Source organism: Lethenteron reissneri, chromosome 10 (genome assembly GCF_015708825.2).
Source record: "Lethenteron reissneri isolate LAM-NWPU_2019-01 chromosome 10, ASM1570882v1, whole genome shotgun sequence".
Taxonomy (NCBI): domain Eukaryota; kingdom Metazoa; phylum Chordata; class Hyperoartia; order Petromyzontiformes; family Petromyzontidae; genus Lethenteron; species Lethenteron reissneri.
Genome location: NC_083788.1, coordinates 1,679,993 through 1,699,814, shown reverse-complemented (window position 1 = coordinate 1,699,814; position 19,822 = coordinate 1,679,993). Strand labels below are relative to the sequence as shown.

At 54.9% G+C, this 19,822-nt stretch overlaps 1 protein-coding gene across 5 annotated transcripts in view; it reads right to left on the bottom strand.

Moving 5' to 3' along the window:
* The window catches only part of LOC133340799 (phosphatase and actin regulator 1-like), a 98,955-nt gene that overhangs the window by 58,286 nt on the left and 20,847 nt on the right, over positions 1-19,822 (bottom strand). For 3 of the 5 annotated variants that reach the window (XR_009754942.1, XR_009754943.1, XM_061549204.1), the window contains exon 1: positions 6,378-6,631. The exons of 1 other annotated variant lie outside the window; for it this stretch is intronic. Coding sequence is in view for 2 of the 4 variants with exons in the window: in XM_061549204.1 (XP_061405188.1) it covers positions 6,378-6,459 (82 nt within the window). In the remaining 2 variants the exon portion in view is untranslated. Of the gene's footprint in view, positions 1-6,377; positions 6,634-19,822 lie in introns of those variants that run through there. One more of the 5 variants, XM_061549205.1, reaches the window with a different exon arrangement.

The following is a 19,822-nucleotide window of genomic DNA, read 5'->3' as shown; positions in this document are numbered from 1 at the left end:
GTGGCGGCGGCGGTGACGTGAGCCGCTTTGTGGGCCCACGACGACGGATCCGCACGTGGTGAAATCGTTTGCCGGAGTGGAGGAGACCTCCCCTAATGATTTTCCAGCGACTATAAATTCACTACTTAAAATGCGGGGGGGGGGGGGGCACAGGAGAGCCAAACGGGATTACGGCGCCCTGGAGCAAAATCAATAGGAGTGGGGGCGGGGTGACCGGCGTTGCCGATGTGTGTGAGTCTCTCTCTGCTTGTGTGTCTGTCTGTGTGTCTATGTTGTGTGTCTCTCTCTGTGTGTCTCTCTGTGTCTCTGTGTGTGTATCTCTCTGTCTGTCTCTGTGTGAGTCTCTCTCTGCTTGTGTGTCTGTCTGTGTGTCTATGTTGTGTGTCTCTCTCTGTGTGTCTCTCTGTGTCTCTGTGTGTGTATCTCTCTGTCTGTCTCTGTGTGTCTCTCTCTGTGTGTCTCTGTGTGTGTATCTCTCTGCTTGTGTGTCTGTCTGTGTGTCTATGTTGTGTGTCTCTCTCTGTTTGTGTGTCTGTGTGAGTCTCTCTCTGCTTGTGCGTCTGTCTGTGTGTCTATGTTGTGTGTCTCTCTCTCTGTGTCTCTGTGTGTGTCTCTGTGTGTGTATCTCTCTGCTTGTGTGTCTGTCTGTGTGTCTATGTTGTGTGTCTCTCTCTGTGTGTCTCTCTGTATCTCTGTGTGTGTATCTCTCTGTCTGTCTCTGTGTGAGTCTCTCTCTGCTTGTGCGTCTGTCTGTGTGTCTATGTTGTGTGTCTCTCTCTCTCTGTGTCTCTCTGTATCTCTGTGTGTGTATCTCTCTGTGTGTCTCTGTGTGAGTCTCTCTCTGCTTGTGTGTCTGTCTGTGTGTCTATGTTGTGTCTCTCTCTGTGTGTCTCTCTGTGTCTCTGTGTGTGTCTCTCTCTGCTTGTGTGTCTGTCTGTGTGTCTATGTTGTGTGTCTCTCTCTGTGTGTCTCTCTGTGTCTCTGTGTGTGTATCTCTCTGTCTGTCTCTGTTTGAGTCTCTCTCTGCTTGTGTGTCTGTCTGTGTGTCTATGTTGTGTGTCTCTCTCTGTGTGTCTCTCTTTGTCTCTGTGTGTGTCTCTCTCTGTGTGTCTCTCTGTGTCTCTGTGTGTGTCTCTGTGTGTCTCTCTCTGCTTGTGTGTCTGTCTGTGTGTCTAAGTTGTAAGTCTCTCTCTGTGTGTCTCTCTGTGTCTCTGTGTGTGTCTCTGTGTGTCTCTGTGTGAGTCTCTCTCTCTGCTTGCGTGTCTGTCTGTGTGTCTATGTGTCTATGTTTTGTCTCTCTTTCAAATTTAGCAATCTTTGGAAGAACGTAATCAACCAGGCGGGGTGTTGACTGTTTTGTTGGCCGACTCTCTGTGCTGTATTGCATTATATTTCCAAGTTTACTATGTTTGTTTTCTCATTCATTTGTACCCGATGATGGTTGCTTGTGTCGCAATCGAAGTTCTATTATTATTTAATTTATTTCTACGTGACTTTACCGAAAGAACCAAAGATTAATAAAAAATATTATTTATTTAAGGGTAACTACGGTGGTGAGATGTTGACTACCTCGCCTGGTATACAGGAGGTCGGGGGTTCCATCCCGACCCTGACGCCTGCTGTATATTTGGAGTTTGCGGGGTTTCTCTCCCCGTGGTCGCGTGGATTTTTTTCTCTGGGTCCTCCGAGTTTCCCCTCCACATTTAGAAACATGCATTGAGATTATTTAGATTATTTTGCTGCTATAAATGTCCAAATGATGGGCCACTTTGTTGAGCTACCATTTGTGGCCAGGTAGCTTCTGACAAAAAAAAGTGAATGCCTCAGTGGGCTTTGCCTGGTAGGATGGGGATGGTTCAGTGTTGTATCTCTATGTCTTTGGGCGATTTGTTTACCGTTCTTGTACTTTGCACGACTATCGTGTTTTTGTACTGTTTGTTGTTGTTGTAATGTTCCTACCCGCCCCTACTGGACATCTGTGAAAAAAGAGCTTCATAGCTCATCGGATTCCTCCAATTTTCAATAAATATTCTGATACTGAATGGGACCACGCAAAACTAGGTCCTACACACAGCCTTGCCCTAGGTCTCATACACAGCCTTGCCCTAGGTCCCATACACAGCCTTGCCCTAGGTCCCATACACAGCCTTGCCCTAGGTCCCATACACAGCCTTGCCCTAGGTCCCATACACAGCCTTGCCCTAGGTCCTACACACAGCCTTGCCCTAGGTCCCATACACAGCCTTGCCCTAGGTCCTACACACAGCCTTGCCCTAGGTCCTACACACAGCCTTGCCCTAGGTCCCATACACAGTCTTGCCCTAGGTCCTATACATAGCCTTGCCCTAGGTCCCATACACAACCTTGCCCTAGGTCCTATACACAGCCTTGCCCTAGGTCCCATACACAGTCTTGCCCTAGGTATTATGCACAGCCATGCCCCTGGCCATATACACAGCCTTGCTCATAAAACTAAAGACCATCTTCGATTGTATCCCACCCGCCATGGAGAAGAACGCGCATTCTGGACGAGGAGCGCCGCCCACTGCTTTGAAATGTCCGTCAGTACCGCGAGATTTCTCGAGACGCTATTGCGGCGTTGCTCATTGAGAAACGGGAATCGTGAGTGATACAACTCCTCTTCAGCAACACGTGAACGCATATGCGTGGTGAAGTATGGACAACCGACTCCCGTCACTGTCACAGCACGAGCAGGGCCGTAAATGATCGTTACTGTCAATATGCCGAAGTCTGAACAGCTGAGTGAGTGTTGAGTACTTTCCACTAAGTCTGAAAACACGTTCCTTCGGAGTGGACAGGTAGGAACTTGGTTGGACAGCGCATTCGTGCACGACAGACAAATATGCACGACAGGCAGACAAATAATCCCTGGTGGGCAGTGTGGAACCTGTTGTTCCTACCTGTAATATCTAAATGCGTTGACAATTTAGCTTCGGTTGCGTGTATTGACCCAGCGGACAAACGCGTATTGCGCACACACATCACTAAATAAGCGAACTGTTGTTATTATGCACGGGCTGCGTTATCACCACAGCGACTGACCACCCCGATGAAATTTGGGTTCGCGGAACATTCCATCGCCAAATCCTCTTCGCGAGGCAAGTTTTTGCACACTTCAACCGCGAACATTCAAGACACACCCACGGCATAAGACGGGGCTTCCGGTGAATGCCAAAAGCGATCGCTGATTTAATCCCAATGTTGAAGGTGACGTGGACCGGCCTCGATTAGTGATCATCGATGGAGCCAATCGTCTGGACACGTGCTGCGTGCGTGCAAGATGAACTTCACCGAGTGAAGAGTCAACTGGTCAAATGTGGAATGGCTTTATGCACCTGCTGAATCTCCCCCCCCCCCCCCCCCGTTGGCAATGGGCGTTGAATCCCCAGAGCGGGGAGACTAAAAGGGGACGAAGCTGCTCTGCCCGTGTGGTCGCGGGCACCGGTGGCGTAGTCGCGACGTTATCAGCTCAGAGCTGCGCGTAAATCGGTCAGGTGGGGCCCACATTTTGTGATTTGACTCGCACGGTCGCACGGTCGCACCTCGTGGCTCTTGGATATCGCGGCTGGTCTTGCCCTCGTCACATCGTTACGCTCACGGTCTCCAACACTGAACGCTGTCGGGGCGCTCCGTTTAAACAAGACACACAGCGCACTAGCTAGGCCTGCTCGTGTGAGGCAGAGTTGACCTCAGTGGTGGCAGGATCATACAAGGGCAGCCTCAGCACACAGCACTGCTCAACATGGAAAGAAAAATAAATAACAACACGATGCACAATCGCAGCGAGCGCTTGGACCGAACCGCCCGTGATGCAGCCGCGTTAGTCTGCACCAGGCTAGGTGCACGTGAAGGCCGTTTGGCACGAAGTCATCGGTCAGAGCCAGGGGCTGTGTGGGTGGGTGGCCGTATCCGAACGGTGACCCCGTTTCACAAAGGCCCACCGGTCCCACGAGGCCTACCACTTCGCAGTAGCACGGTTGGTGACGTTCGGTGCGGAATAAAGTTCAAACATCACCACTCAATGTTCCCGAAAATCATCTTCATCCACCGCTGGCGATCATACGAAGTTAATCGGGCACCGGGCGAAGGGGAATATGTTGTGCCTTGGTAACAGCAGCAGCAGCAGAAGCGACAACAACAACAAGAACGCTGCGTCATTGCGCGAGCCTCTTGCAGTGACACGAGTCGGCTCACATCAAAGTTCACTTTGTCCGGCAAGGCGGCAAGAGGCGTCATGGGTCACGTTGGGCCACCGAAATCAGAGCGAGAAAAACAAAAGCACGGAGATGGAGCAAGTGGAGGGGTGGCGTGCTGTAGGGCGGTGGTGTCAATGTGTGGTGGCCACCAAAATGGGTGTGTTGACCCTGCTTGTTCGGCCCCCCAGTAAGGAGAGGGCCTCCTGCCCCCCCCCCCTGGATTAGGCCAACAGGATTATGCACTCGCTGTGCTGCCCATTGTCAACAGCGCACAAGACGAAGATGCCCCGTGTAGCCTCAACAGACTGTTGGGGCAAGTGCTGTTAGCGAGTAGCGCCTATGAAGGCCGGCACGGCACACGAGGGGGTGGGTGGTCAGTACCACGCCCGGCCGCGTTCGTCTCCCGAGTGGTGACGTTTACACAGCACCAGGTACTTATTTGAGGCTGAGTCAACCTTGGGGAGGCACAGGATCGGATCAGATTGCCGTCACAGATTGTGGCCGTGAGCGGGAATCGAACTCGGGTAGTCAGGTTTGTAACGCAGCGTGCTAACCGCTACACTACCGCTCTCCATTACACACACCACACACATTAAACACACCACACACCCCACACTTCACACACCACACCCCACACATACACCACACTCACACCACACACTTCACACACCACAGCCACCCCACACACCACACACACACCGCCACCACACACCACACACACCCCCCCCCCCCCACACACACCCCACACACACACCACACCCCCCACACCACCCCCCACGTGGCGACCTCGATACAGCAGAAGGCGGGAGGGTGGCGACCATGAGTGGCTCGCTCCTTCCTTGCAGGTCACACGACGTCCCCGCAGTGCCAGTGGCACACAGCCGCTGCACCCCGATGTGTGTCACCGTGCCGTGTGTCACTGTGTGTGTGTCACTGTGTGTGTCACTGTGTGTGTGTGTGTCACTGTGTGTGTGTCACTGTGTGTCACTGTGTGTGTGTGTCACTGTGTGTCACTGTGTGTGTGTGTCACTGTGTGTGTCACTGTGTGTGTGTGTGTCACTGTGTGTGTCACTGTGTGTCACTGTGTGTGTGTGTCACTGTGTGTCACTGTGTGTGTGTGTCACTGCGTGTGTCACTGTGTGTGTGTCACTGTGTGTGTTACTGTACGTGTCACTGTGTCACTGCGTGTGTCACTGTGTGTCACTGTGTGTGTCACTGTGTGTCACTGTGCGTGTCACTGTGTCACTGTGTGTGTCACTGTGTGTCACTGTGTGTGTGTGTCACTGCGTGTGTCACTGTGTGTGTGTGTCACTGTGTGTGCCACTGTGCGTGTCATTGTGTCACTGCGTGTGTCACTGTGTGTCACTGTGTGTGTGTGTCACTGTGTGTGTCACTGTGTGTCACTGTGTGTGTGTGTCACTGTGTGTCACTGTGTGTGTGTGTCACTGCGTGTGTCACTGTGTGTGTGTCACTGTGTGTTACTGTACGTGTCACTGTGTCACTGCGTGTGTCACTGTGTGTCACTGTGTGTGTCACTGTGTGTCACTGTGCGTGTCACTGTGTCACTGTGTGTGTCACTGTGTGTCACTGTGTGTGTGTGTCACTGCGTGTGTCACTGTGTGTGTGTGTCACTGTGTGTGCCACTGCGCGTGTCACTGTGTCACTGCGTGTGTCACTGTGTGTGTCACTGCGTGTGTCACTGTGTGTGTCACTGTGTGTCACTGTGTGTGTCACTGTGTGTGTCACTGCATCACTGTGTGTCGCTGTGTGTCGCTGTGCCGTGTGTCACTGTGTGTCACTGTGTCACTGTGTGTCACCGTGCCGTGTGTCACTGTGTGTCACTGTGTCACTGTGTCCCCGTGCCGTGTGTCACTGTGTGTCACTGTGTGTGTCACTGCGTGTGCCACTGTATCACTGTGTGTCGCTGTGTGTCGCTGTGCCGTGTGTTACCGTGTGCCACTGTGTCGCTGTGTGTCACCGTGTGTCACCGTGTGCCACTGTGTCGCTGTGTGTCACCGTGTGCCACTGTGTCACCGTGTGCCACTGTGTCACTGTGTGTCACCGTGTGTCGCTGCGTGTGTCGCCGTGTGTCGCTGCGTGTGCCACTGTGTCACTGCGTGTGCCACTGTGTCACCGTGTGCCACCGTGTGTGCCACCTGCCTTTGAGAGTGGCGGCGCGTTTGAGTCGGAGTCCGCTGCCGCGACGAGGTGAGCGCGACGAGGGCGGATTCCGAGTGGGCATCCTCACCCCGCCCCCCTCCTCCTCCTCTCACACGCGTATCCCTCTCCTCCTTCTCCTGCCGCTGCTGCTGTTTCTCCTCTCGATCTCTCTCTCTTCTTATCCTGCTGCTGCTGCTGCCGCTGTTTCTCCTCTCGATCTCTCTCCTGCTGCTGCTGCTGCCGCTGTTTCTCCTCTCGATATATCTCTCTTCTCCTCCTGCTGCTGCTGCCGCTGTTCTCTCTCCTCTCTCTCCTCCGCCACTCCCTCCTCCTCCTCCCGCCTCTCTCTCGCCCCCCCCCTCTCTCTCTCAGTGTCGTCCCAGAGACCCAGCCTCTCTCCCTGCCGCGGGTGGCGATGTTTGCGGGGAGCACGATGGCGATGATGATGATGTTGTTGTTGTTGATGATGATAATTGCCGTCCACTCAGCCCCTACGATGTGTTGTCTCCCTGGGACCCCTTCAAGGTCACCGCGGCTGATCCGCGACAGCCACCGCCGCGTTCAGTTCTTGGGCAACAGCGAAAAATAAATAAAGGTGACGGCAGAGAGTGTGTCAGTGTGTGTGTGTGTCAATGTGTGTGTGTGTCAGTGTGTGTGTGTCAGTGTGTGTGTCAGTGTGTGTGTCATTGTGTGTCTGGGCTCGTGCCCTCTCAGCTACCTCCTCCTCCCAGCTACATCCTCCTCACCCAGCCCAGCCCACAGATGCGCACGGGACGAAGAGACTTTTATGCCTCCCCAGGGCACCGCGCATCCTGACGCAGCGGCGGTGGTGACGGTGGTGGTAGCTGTGGTGGTGGCTGTGGTGGTGGTGGCTGTGGTGGTGGTGATGGCTGTGGTGGTGGTGGTGGCTGTGGTGGTGGTGGCTGTGGTGGTGGCTGTGGTGGCGGTGGTGGTGGTGTTGGCTGTGGTGGTGGTGGTGGCTGTGGTGGTGGTGGTGGCTGTGGTGGTGGTGGCTGTGGTGGTGGTGGTGGCTGTGGTGGTGGTGATGGCTGTGGTGGTGGCTGTGGTGGCGGTGGTGGTGGTGGCTGTGGTGGTGGTGGTGGCTGTGGTGGTGGTGATGGCTGTGGTGGTGGTGGTGGTGATGGCTGTGGTGGTGGTGATGGCTGTGGTGGCGGTGGTGGCTGTGGTGGTGATGGTGGTGGCTGTGGTGATGATGGTGGTAGCTGTGGTGGTGATGGTGGTGGCTGTGGTGGTGGTGATGGTGGTGATGGTGGTGGCTGTGGTGGTGATGGTGGTGATGGTGGTGGCTGTGGTGGTGATGGTGGTGGCTGTGGTAGTGGTGGTGGCTGTGGCTGTGGTGGTGGTGATGGTGGTGGCTGTTGTGGTGGTGGTGGCTGTGGTGGTGGTGATGGGCTATGGGTTGTTGGCGGCACGTGCGTGAGAGAGTCCCCGCCGCGCTCCCCACAGATGACACGGCGCCGAATAATTCTTACTCAGAGCCCCTGGGGCAGCGCGCGTCCCGTTGTGCCCTTCCTCCTCATCCCTCCCCTCCCTCCCTCCCCTCCCTCCCCCCTCTCTCCCCTCCCTCCCTCTCCTCCTCCCTCCCCTCACCCCCCTCTCCTCTTCCTCGGCAGCCAACAACGGATCGCGTAAAACAAACCACGGGATGGATTCCGTCTCTCACGCCTCCAACTTTAATACTCGCGCGATACGACGGCAGCTCGCGGGGGGGGGGGGGGGGCTCTGTTGCTCGAGGGGGGGGGGGGGGGGGCTCCGATTTCTCGAGAGGGGGGAAGGCTCTGTTGCTCGAGGGGGGGGGGGCTCCGATTTATCGAGAGGGGGGGGGCTCTGCTTGCTCGAGGGGGGGGGCTCCGATTTCTCGAGAGGGGGGGGGGCTCTGCTTGCTCGAGGGGGGGGGGGGCTCTGCTTGCTCGCGGGGGGGCCAAAGCAACGGGCCACGTTTCACGACGCCGATTGACGACGATTCGCCCGCCGTGGTAACGCGCCACCGCCGCTGCTGCTGCCGCTGCTACAGAGCGCCGCTCGCTCCCTGCCGCCGCCGCCGCCCTCGTCGCCCTCGTCGTCGCGAGCGATCGCACGCGGCCGCGTTCGACGGACTGCAGCGCGCGGGACGGGGTTGGGGGGGGTCTCGTTTAGCTGCGGCGCGTCTCGGAACGTCCCGCCACGCGGAGAGAGCCGCTCCCCGCACGGCTCTCTCCTCCTCCTCCTCCACTGCTGCTGTCCTTCCCTGCCCCTCCCTTCTCTCCCTGCCCATACCCTGCCCCTCCCTTCTCTCCCTGCCCTTCCCTTGACCTTCCCTCCTCTCCCGGCCCCTCCCTGGCCTTCCCTGCCCTTCGTCCCCCCTCCCCCCGCTCTCTCAACCCGCCCCCCCCTCTCTCTAAAACGATTGCCACGGAGCGCTCCGGCGGATGGCGGCGGCTGCTCTGACCGCCGAGCGCGATATTGATGACCCTGCCGATCTTATTTTACAGCGCAGCACACACACACACCGCCCACACACACACAGCCCACACACACACAGCCCACACACACACAGCCCACACACACACAGCCCACACACACACAGCCCAACACACACACACAGCCCACACACACACAGCCCACACACACACAGCCCACACACACACAGCCCACACACACACAGCCCACACACACACAGCTCACACACACACAGCCCAACACACACACAGCCCACACACACAGCTCACACACACACAGCCCACACACACACAGCCCACACACACACACACAGCCCACATACACACACAGCCCACACACACACAGCACACACACACAGCCCACACACACACAGCCCACACACACACACAGCTCACACACACACACAGCCCACACACACACAGCCCAACACACACACACAGCCCACACACACACAGCTCACACACACACACAGCTCACACACACACAGCCCACACACACACAGCCCACACACACACAGCACACACACACAGCCCACACACACACACAGTCCACACACACACACAGCCCACACACACAGCCCAACACACACACAGCCCACACACACACAGCTCACACTCACACACAGCACACACACACAGCCCAACACACACAGCCCACACACACACAGCCCAACACACACACACAGCCCACACACACACAGCCCACACACACACAGCCCACACACACACAGCTCACACACACACAGCCCACACACACACAGCCCACACACACACAGCCCACACACACACACAGCCCAACACACACACAGTCCACACACACAGCCCACACACACACAGCCCACTCACACACAGCCCACACACACACAGCACACACACACAGCTCACACACACACAGCCCACACACACACAGCCCACACACACACAGCCCACACACACAGCCCAACACACACACACAGCCCAACACACACACAGCCCACACACACACAGCCCAACACACACACAGCTCACACACATAGCCCCCACACACACAGCCCACACACACACACAGCCCACACACACACAGCCCACACACACACAGCCCACACACACACAGCCCACACACACAGCCCACACACACACAGCCCACACACACACAGCCCAACACACACACACATCCCACACACACACAGCCCAACACACACATACAGCCCACACACACACAGCCCACACACACACAGCCCAACACACACACACAGCCCACACACACACAGCCCACACACACACAGCTCACACACACACAGCTCACACACACACAGCCCACACATACACAGCCCACATACGCAATAACAATCACCAGGCCATTCGCCACCAAGTGACGGTGACGTCACAACGGCGTCTGTGCCAGGCCAGGTGCATTTTGAGGCTGCCACGTGAAGTGTCAAAGGCCTCGCTGCTGACAGGAGGAGGTCTCGGGACAGACCCAGCAGGTGCCATGGGTTGGCTGACTGAGATGACCGGTAGATGCACCAGCACCAGCAGCACCACTAAGCAGCAGCAGCAGCAGCTACAAGCAGCCCGCGTGCTGCAGGGTTGAGGCGGGGCTCGTCCACATGGCCGCACGCGCTTCGCACGGGGTGACGCGGGGCCACCGCCCGTTCGCGATGACGCTCCCAGCACACACACAGACACACACAGACACACACACAGTCACACACACACACAGTCACACACACACACAGTCACACACACACACACAGTCACACACACACACAGTCACACACACACAGTCACACACACACAGACACACACACACAGACACACGTGTGTCAACACACACACACGTGTGTCTGTCTGTGTGTTCACACAGACAGACACACGTGTGTCTGTGTGTGTGTCAACACACACACACAGTCACACACACACAGACACACACACAGACACACACACAGACACACACACAGACACACACACACAGTCACACACACACAGACACACACACAGTCACACACACAGACACACACACAGACACACACACAGACACACACACACAGTCACACACACACAGACACACAGTCACACACACACACACACAGTCACACACACACAGACACACACACACACAGTCACACACACAGACACACACAGACACACACAGTCACACACACAGACACACACACACAGTCACACACACACAGTCACACACACAGTCACACACACACACAGACACACACACAGACACACACACACACAGTCACACACACAGACACACACACACACACAGACACACGTGTGTCTGTGTGTGTGTGTGTGTTCACACAGACAGACAGACACGTGTGTCTGTCCAACAGCGGTGACGATTATCTGAACCCGTCCTGGGCATCCCCCAGGTCGACTCAGCCTCAAATGAGTACCTGGTGCGGTGTGTAAATATCGCCGCTGGGGAAACAAAGGCAGCCGGGCGTGGTGCTGGCCACCCACCCCCTCATGTGCCGTGCCCGCATTCACAGGTGCGACTCGCTAACAGCACTTGCCCCAACAGTCTGTTAAGGCTGCACGGGGGATCTTTGTCTTTTGACTTGGGAGGTGTTCAATTAGCGGTGTCGGCGTGACGTTTCAAGGCACGCAACGAGATGACGCCACGGCGTGTGATGTCGTGGCGCCGCTGGTGTAAAGTAGGAACGAAACTTTTTCATTTCTATTTGACCAGGTACGGGCCCACTGTGTAGCTCTTCCGTAGGAGCGACCTGGCGATCACAAATGATGGCCCAACGAAGTGGCTCAGCGCGTGGAAATGTACAGCAAGCAGCCAAATACTCCCAAAGCGTGATGTTGATTCTCAGCGTGGAGGGAGAAACCGCAGGAGCCCGGGCGAAACATCCACGCGACCACCACGGGGAGAGAGAGGGAGACACGCAAACGCCAAATATACAGCAGCATGCGTCAGCGTCGGGAGCGATCCCACGACCCTCCTGTATACCAGGCGAGGTAGTTAACATCTCCTAGCCACTGTGATGATTGAGAGAAAAACACCGCAAATTTCAAATATACAGCAGGTGTCAGGGTTAGGATCGAACCCACGACCTCCTGTACACCAGGCGAGGTAGTTAACATTTCCAAGCCACCGTGATGATGATGAGAGAGACACCGCAAATTCCAAATATACAGCAGGTGTCAGCGTTCGGGATCGAACCCACGACCCTCTCCTGCAAACCCGGCGAGGTAGTTAACATCTCCTAGCCGTCCCTGGTGAGATGTTAAGTGCGTGGGAGGGGAGGTGGTGGCGCAGTCGTCATCTGCAACACTCAGCAGCTGAGTTGTCCAGCGGCGACTGCCCCCTCGCAACGGAGCCACTTGGCACAGAGTGGCTCAATTCTCTTCACAGCCGCCCGGCAAGTCAATTGTGCAATTACCAAAGTGCCCGAGTCCTCGCGAAAGTGGATGGCGAAGACCCCGTGACATCATCATCATCATCATCTGTCTGCGGATGACGTCACTGTGTCCTTACAGTCAAAGTGCAAATCCCTGCGTTTAACACGACCCACGGTCGATACGCTCTGCGAGAGCGGTGGCGCAGTGGTTAGCGCACCGCGCGATGAACGCGACGACCTGAGTTTGATTCCCTGGCACGGCTGACGACACCCGGACCGGTCCTGGCACCGCATCGTCAACCCGGAGTGACCGGCGTGGTGAAGTATGGTTAAAAACATTCTCCGCAATCGGCACGTTGTGGGCAGGCGTTCATTCATCATCATAAAAAACAAAATGAACAGAGGCCTGTGTGACGATGGTTGCACGGGTGTTATTTTGAATGCGTGTTGGACTTCTTCCGCACCATACGTCACCAACCGTGCTGATCGTGGGTGCGGATTATCTCTCTCTCTCTAAACGCGCAGAAAGAGTCAATTCATCTCAACGGATGTAGATATTTTACATTGTTAGACGGAGGAGCATCGGTAAATGGTGCCCAATGTGCTCGCCCGTCGTTTGACCTTGTCGGCCGGCGGGCAGTGCCCGAGGTGGCACGGGGACGTCGAGATCGAGCCACGCAGCGCTGCGCCAGAGCTGCGATGTCTCTGGGCTGTTGTTCTCCTGTCCGTTCGCTGAGTCCGGAACATCCCCCCACTCTTAAACCGCTCACCAGCATCATCATCATCATCGCCGCGCGTGTGGGGAGGGGAGCGGTAGTGTAGCGGTTAGCGCGCTGCGCTACGAACCCAGTGACCCGAGTTCGATTCCCGCTCACGGCTACCAACACCGAGTGACGATTCACTGAATCGGTCCTGGGCCTCCCCTAAGGTCGACTCAGCCTCAAATGAGTACCTGGTGCGGTGTGTAAACATCGCTACTGGGGAGAAAAAGGCGGCCGGGAGTGGTGCCGGCCACCCGCCCCCTCGTGTGCTGTGTCAGTCTTCATCGGTCCTGTGTTGGCTGTGTGTGTGCGTGTTGGCTGTGTGTGTGTGCGTGTGTGTGCGTGTGTGTGCGTGTGTGTGCGTGTGTGTGCGTGTGTGTGCGTGTGTGTGCGTGTGTGTGCGTGTGTGTGTGTTGGCTGTGTGTGTGTGTTGGCATATATGTGTATAAAGCCAATTTCACCGGAAGCGACCTGGCCACAAATGATAGCTCAACAAAGTGGCTCATCATGTGGAAATGTATATCAGCCAAATGCTCTAAAACCATGTTCCTAAATGTGGAGGGGATAAACCGGAGGACCCGGAGAAAACAATCCACGCAAACTCCAAATATACAGCGGACCGAACCCACGACCTCTTGCACACCAGGCGAGGGAAATAACATCTCGCCACCGTGGCGCCCTTTCAGAGAGGACAAACCGCTATAACCAAAGGGCAACTGATTTGAACCAAACGACGAGTGACGAACTCAACCACGGCCAGGGTCAGCCGGCAGTGGCACGGCACGAGCGCACCGCGTAAGCTTTCTCACCCATCGCCTCCAGCGACGGGGATTCAAGTGCCGAGTCCTTGTCCTGGACAAAGCCCTCGTAACAAAAGCACGCGCGGCGACACGCGATAGCGGTGTACACGCGCGGTGACGAGGAAAGCGCACGAAGAAGAGAGCAAACGGTAGAGGCGTGGGGAGGTCGTGCCCGATGGGATGGGAGGGATTGTGCCATGGCTCCAGATTGGCAGCAGTGGCAAGGGGACACACTCGCGGGATGGTTTATGAGGTCGGGTCACTCGGGGTTCCAGTCCAGGATGAAACCGGATTCTCGGTTTCATCGCGAGGGGCGCCGCGTTCACGAGATGTTAACTACCTCGCCTGGTATGCAGGAGGTCGTGGGTACGATGCCAACCCTGATGCCTGCTGTGTATTATTTGGTCGCGTGGATTTTTCTCGCGGTCCTCCGTTTTTTTCCGTCCACATCTAGAAACGTGCTTTTAGAGCATTTGGCTGCTATACATTTCCGCATGACAAGCCACTTCGTAGACTCGTAGCGCTATACTTTGTGGCCAGGTCGCTTCTGAAAAAGAGCTCTGTAGCTTAGTTGGCCTTACACGGTAAAATGAAAAATACATTTGTTTAGTCTTTAGTTTTAGTTTAGAGTTGATGGTCTCAGCCTAATCGGCGATCATTACAGAACAAAGCACAATAAAATTTGTGTTTTTTTGTATATTTAAGTTGGTTAAATATAGATAACTCGCCTTTTGCCCGCCCAAGGACGGGTGTATTGGAGTAAATGTGAAACTTGCAAGCGAAGAGCAGACCGCGACGTGATATCCATTGCATCGATTCGCGTGCAATTTGTAAGGCCGCGGTGACACAGACATTTAAAGGTTATAATCCCTTGTTCATCACGACGTCCTTTTTACTTCTATGTCTCAACAGCGTTACGGAGATCGCGTGACGTGAGGGTTCTGCCTTTGCAGTGAGGGTTGTGAGTTGACGCCGAGGAGGGGGGAGGAGGCGCCTCGCCCCCCCATGTGGAGTGACGTCAGCTGCTAATTATTATTAATGAGGGGGGGGTGCCCATTTGGAGGACGTCACCTTTCATGATTATTGAGGGGGGCTGGTCGACGTGGAGTGACGTCACGAGCGTTGCACACTGACATTCTTGGCTCATTATAGTAGCTAATAATAATGGGGGGGGGGGGGGTGTCCATACGGAGTACGTCACCTGCTCATGGTTATTAATGAGGGGGGCTGTTCGATGTGGAGTGACGTCACTTGCGCATGATTATTAGTGAGGGGGGGGGAGTACTCCATATTGAGTGACGTCACCCTCTCATGATTATTGAGGAGGGGTGGAGGGTGTCCATTTGGAGGACGTCACCTGCTCATGAATAGTAATGAGGGGGGCTGGTCGATGTGGAGTGGCGTCACGAGCGTTCAGGACAGACATTCCTGGGTGATTTCAGTCGATATTAAGGTATCGGTTTGACTGCCATGTGAAGGCGGCAAATGTCAGAGTGTCTTGGACCGCGTGCCCCATCGCTCGTATTATCTGGCTGTATAGCGAATGAAAACATACAATTACTTGACTATGCAAGTGAAAATTTGTTTTAATATTTAGGTGTTTTTTGTTGTTGTTAAATTTAGGGCCCCTTCATAACATCATATGCCACAGGCCCCGCACTAGCTTAATCCGGCACTGCCTTAGCCGTGACCTCATTTGTAAACAGCATCATCATCGTCGTCATCACCGTCAGCCACAATCTATCCACTGCTGGATCAAGGCGCCCCCTCCCTCCCACCCCCCGCTGGTCGACAGCGCACGCACGCGGTCGGCCGTCGCGTGAGGGCCATTGTGCGTGCGTGGTCACTGAGGCTCGTGGGACGCAGGAGGAGACGTGCGGCAGCGGCGCTCGCTCTGTCTTGATCTCCGGACAAGCCCCTCTCTGCACCAGCGTGGACGGCACCCTCGTGGTGTTCACCTGCTGAAGCGCTCGCTCGTCACCGTGGCGTGCGCGATGACCACCACCACCACGTGACTTTTCTTTTGTGTTGTGCGCGGTGCTTTCAGCGCCACAGCGCGTCGATTTGTAGCGTTTGTTTGCTATTGTTTGCTGGTGACTTTATTTCATATTGAAATCGCCTCCAGTGCTTTTGCTTCTGGCGGCAATAAAAGTTGTTTAAAAGTCAAAAGTATCTTTCACCTCGGGGCTCTGACCCAGCATCTCGCTGGGTGCCGACCCAGATTCTAACAAACGGCGAATGCGCTACCTACTACCAGGCAGCCTCAGCGCGCCGGTAGCTACGGACGGCAGAGAGGAAACGCCGCTGTCGTCTGCGGCCTTACGACAGAGGAGGAGGAGCAACAGCAAAACGACACGAACACAAACTCTCGCTCTCTCTGTGTGTGTCGTAGCCGTCTCGCCGTGGCGAGCAATGGCATTGAGCTCCTGATCGTTTTACTGCTCCTGCTGCTCCCATCTCGCGCGACAGCGGAATCGGTACATGGGGGGGGGGGGGGGGGGTGACACGCCCCAGCAGTGAGGCGCGTTGCGGAGGTCAGCGCGGTTCGAACCCGTCAGGCCGCCCTCGTAAACTTCCGGTGTATAAGCCGTAAAATGCCACGCGGCCACAGATGCTTGCATGACATTCAAAAAGAGTCACGCCGTTTTGTGCCGACTTCATGGCCCAAATTCGAAACTAAGCCCGCAAAACATCCTCATCTGGGATTTTTTAACGCCGCAAGTTCGCACCTCCGATTAGCGCGGTCGGCAACGTACGGTGCGAAAGACGTTCACCGTACGTGCACACACCACGCAACTACTGCAGGCGGTGTCTGTGAAACGCGGCGGCTTCCTTAGTACGACCTTGCGCTATAAGAATGATAGAGCGAAAGCCAAAAGTATTGGTGACTTGATCATGATGGTGATTTAATTCGCGAGTTTCTCAGCTGACAATTTTCCTAACATTCTCACACCACTAAGATGAACCCAGTAAGACGTTCCATCTGATTGTTGTCACCCTCTCGCAGGAGGAAAGATATAAACCCAACGCAAAGATCGCCCAAATAGCCTTGAACAAACTTTGGGGCAAGTGCTGTTAGTGAGCACCTATTAAGGCCGCCACGGCAGACGAGGCTGTGGGTGGTGACCAGCATCACGCCCGGTCACTTTTCTCTTCTCAGTGCTGATGTTTAGTCTGAATCAACCTTGGGGAGACCCAGGAACGATTTAGATATTCACCACTGATCTTGGTCGTGAGCGAAAATCGAACTCACAGTGCGCTAATCACTGCGCCACCGCTCCCCACGCCATTAAACTGGAGCCTGTACCAGTGAGACACAAAATCGGATTATTGCCGCCCTCTAGGAGGAGGGCAGATACAACAACAAAGACAAAGATCCCCCGTGGCCTTGACACACTGTTGGGGCAAGTGCTGTTCGTGAGCACCTATGAAGGCCGGCACGGCATACGGAGGAGGTGGGTGGACAGCACCACGCCCGACCGCCTTTTTCTCCCCAGTGGCGATGTTTACTACACACCGCACCAGGTACTTATTGGAGTCTGAGTCGACCTAGGGGAGGCCCAGGACCGGTTCTGATAATCGTCACCGGTGATGGCCGTGAGCGGGAATCGAACTCGTGTCGCGGGGGGGTCGTAGCGCAGCGTAGCGCTAACCACTACACTACCGCTCCCCCCACACACTTACACACACACACGTACACACACACACAACAACAACCGCATTCGCCACTAAGTGGTGGTGATGTCACCAAGACGCTTGTGCCAGGCCGTGTGCACCTTGAGGCCACACGTACACACACACACGTACACACGTACACACACGTACATACACACGTACACACACGCACACACACACGTACGCACGTACACACACATACACACATGCACACACACACACGTACACACACACGTGCACACGTACACACACACACGTACACACACACACGCACACACACACACACGTACACACACACACGTGCACACGTACACACGCACACACACGTACACACGCACACACACACACGTACACACGCACATACACACACACGCACACACACATACACACGCACATACACAGACACGCACAGACACGCCTGTGGCCTTCAGCTGGAATCGTTCGCCAGTGTCTCCCCCTGCCTCGCAACCTGCGCTGCACGTCGCGCCGACGACGCCTTCTTTGCAGCCCAGAGATGATATTGAGGCGCGGCGTTGTTTTTTCTTGGTATCTATTCATTTTAAATTGTTTACAACAACAACAAAACAAAACAAAGTTTCACGTTCGAACATTGTTTAATTTGCGAGGGACGACGACCCGGACGGCCGAGACGAACGTCAGCCCAAGGACAAACACGTGCCACGAGAGACGGTCGCCTCCTTTAGAAATCGTGCCGTCAAATCAGCTCTCGTGCAGCAGAGAAGCTGCATTGTGATACCATCGCAGGGTCGCGAGGCCTTCATCCAGCAGTGGACTGACCATGGCCGACGACGACGTTGACGACGATGTGAGTGGCGATCGCGGCAGCGGCTTGCCACGGCACTGAGCCACCCTGATGGCGTCGATGCTAATAATTGTAGCGGGCAACCCCCGCGCCCCTGGGCGCGGGGGTTGCCCGCACGACGAGTTGCGGAAGAGGAATCGACAGAACTAGCGGCGAGGCCTGTTCCACGCTCGACGCCGTGCCGAATCACAGTGCTCCAGCTCGCGCGACACCTCGAACCCACGCTCGAATCCCAGGCCGTGAGCCATGCTCAACCCCGTAACCACTTCATCCCATCTTAGATTCAATGCTCAAACCCGTAACCACTTCATCCCATCTTAGATTCAATGCTCAACCCCGTAACCACTTCATCCCATCTTAGATTCAATGCTCAACCCCGTAACCACTTCATCCCATCTTAGATTCAATGCTCAACCCCGTAACCACTTCATCCCATCTTAGATTCAATGCTCAACCCCATAACCACTTCATCCCATCTTAGATTCAATGCTCAACCCCGTAACCACTTCATCCCATCTTAGATTTAATGCTCAAGCCCGTAACCACTTCATCCCATCTTAGATTCAATGCTCAAGCCCGTAACCACTTCATCCCATCTTAGATTCAATGCTCAACCCCGTAACCACTTCATCCCATCTTAGATTTAATGCTCAAGCCCGTAACCACTTCATCCCATCTTAGATTCAATGCTCAAGCCCGTAACCACTTCATCCCATCTTAGATTCAATGCTCAAACCCGTAACCACTTCATCCCATCTTAGATTCAATGCTCAACCCGTAACCACTTCATCCCATCTTAGATTCAATGCTCAACCCCGTAACCACTTCATCCCATCTTATATTCAATGCTCAACCCCGTAACCACTTCATCCCATCTTAGATTCAATGCTCAACCCCGTAACCACTTCATCCCATCTTAGATTCAATGCTCAACCCCGTAACCACTTCATCCCATCTTAGATTCAATGCTCAACCCCGTAACCGCTCGATCCCATGCTGCATGATCCCCATCCATACCTCACGGACTCGCTGTAAGGCGCCGCAGCACCCTCTGGCCCACTCGCCCCTCTCTGCCAGCATCGTCCCACGATACTCCACGCACGCGGGCAGCTTGCGGTGCTTCGCGTTTTGGTTTCATTCCACGGAGCGCGCAGCCCCAATGGCGGAGCCAGGATTTTCAGGTAGAGGGGGGGGGCATCCCCTCCAGCAATGAAAAATGATAGAGGAGTTGTTAGTAAGTAAGGAGTTGTTAGTGAGTAAGGACTTGTTAGTGAGTAAGGACTTTTCGATGTAAAGCTTTCGTGACTGCAGGGATTCATCTTCTTGGTTCTTTCGGTAAAGTCACGTAGAAGGGAAGTAATACAATAATAAAATTAAAACATAAAACAATTCTCACGACGTTTCGGCCACAACACAAGCAGCCGTCCTCACGGGCATAAGTAGTACTAATCGCATACCTGCATTTCCCATAAATATGCTAAATGCCTCTTGATATGCATATTTTTTTGTCAAGGCGCCCTTTTCCCCCCTTCCAACCCAGCTTATATATATGCTCCAAGCACGTGTGCTGTTTCATTCAG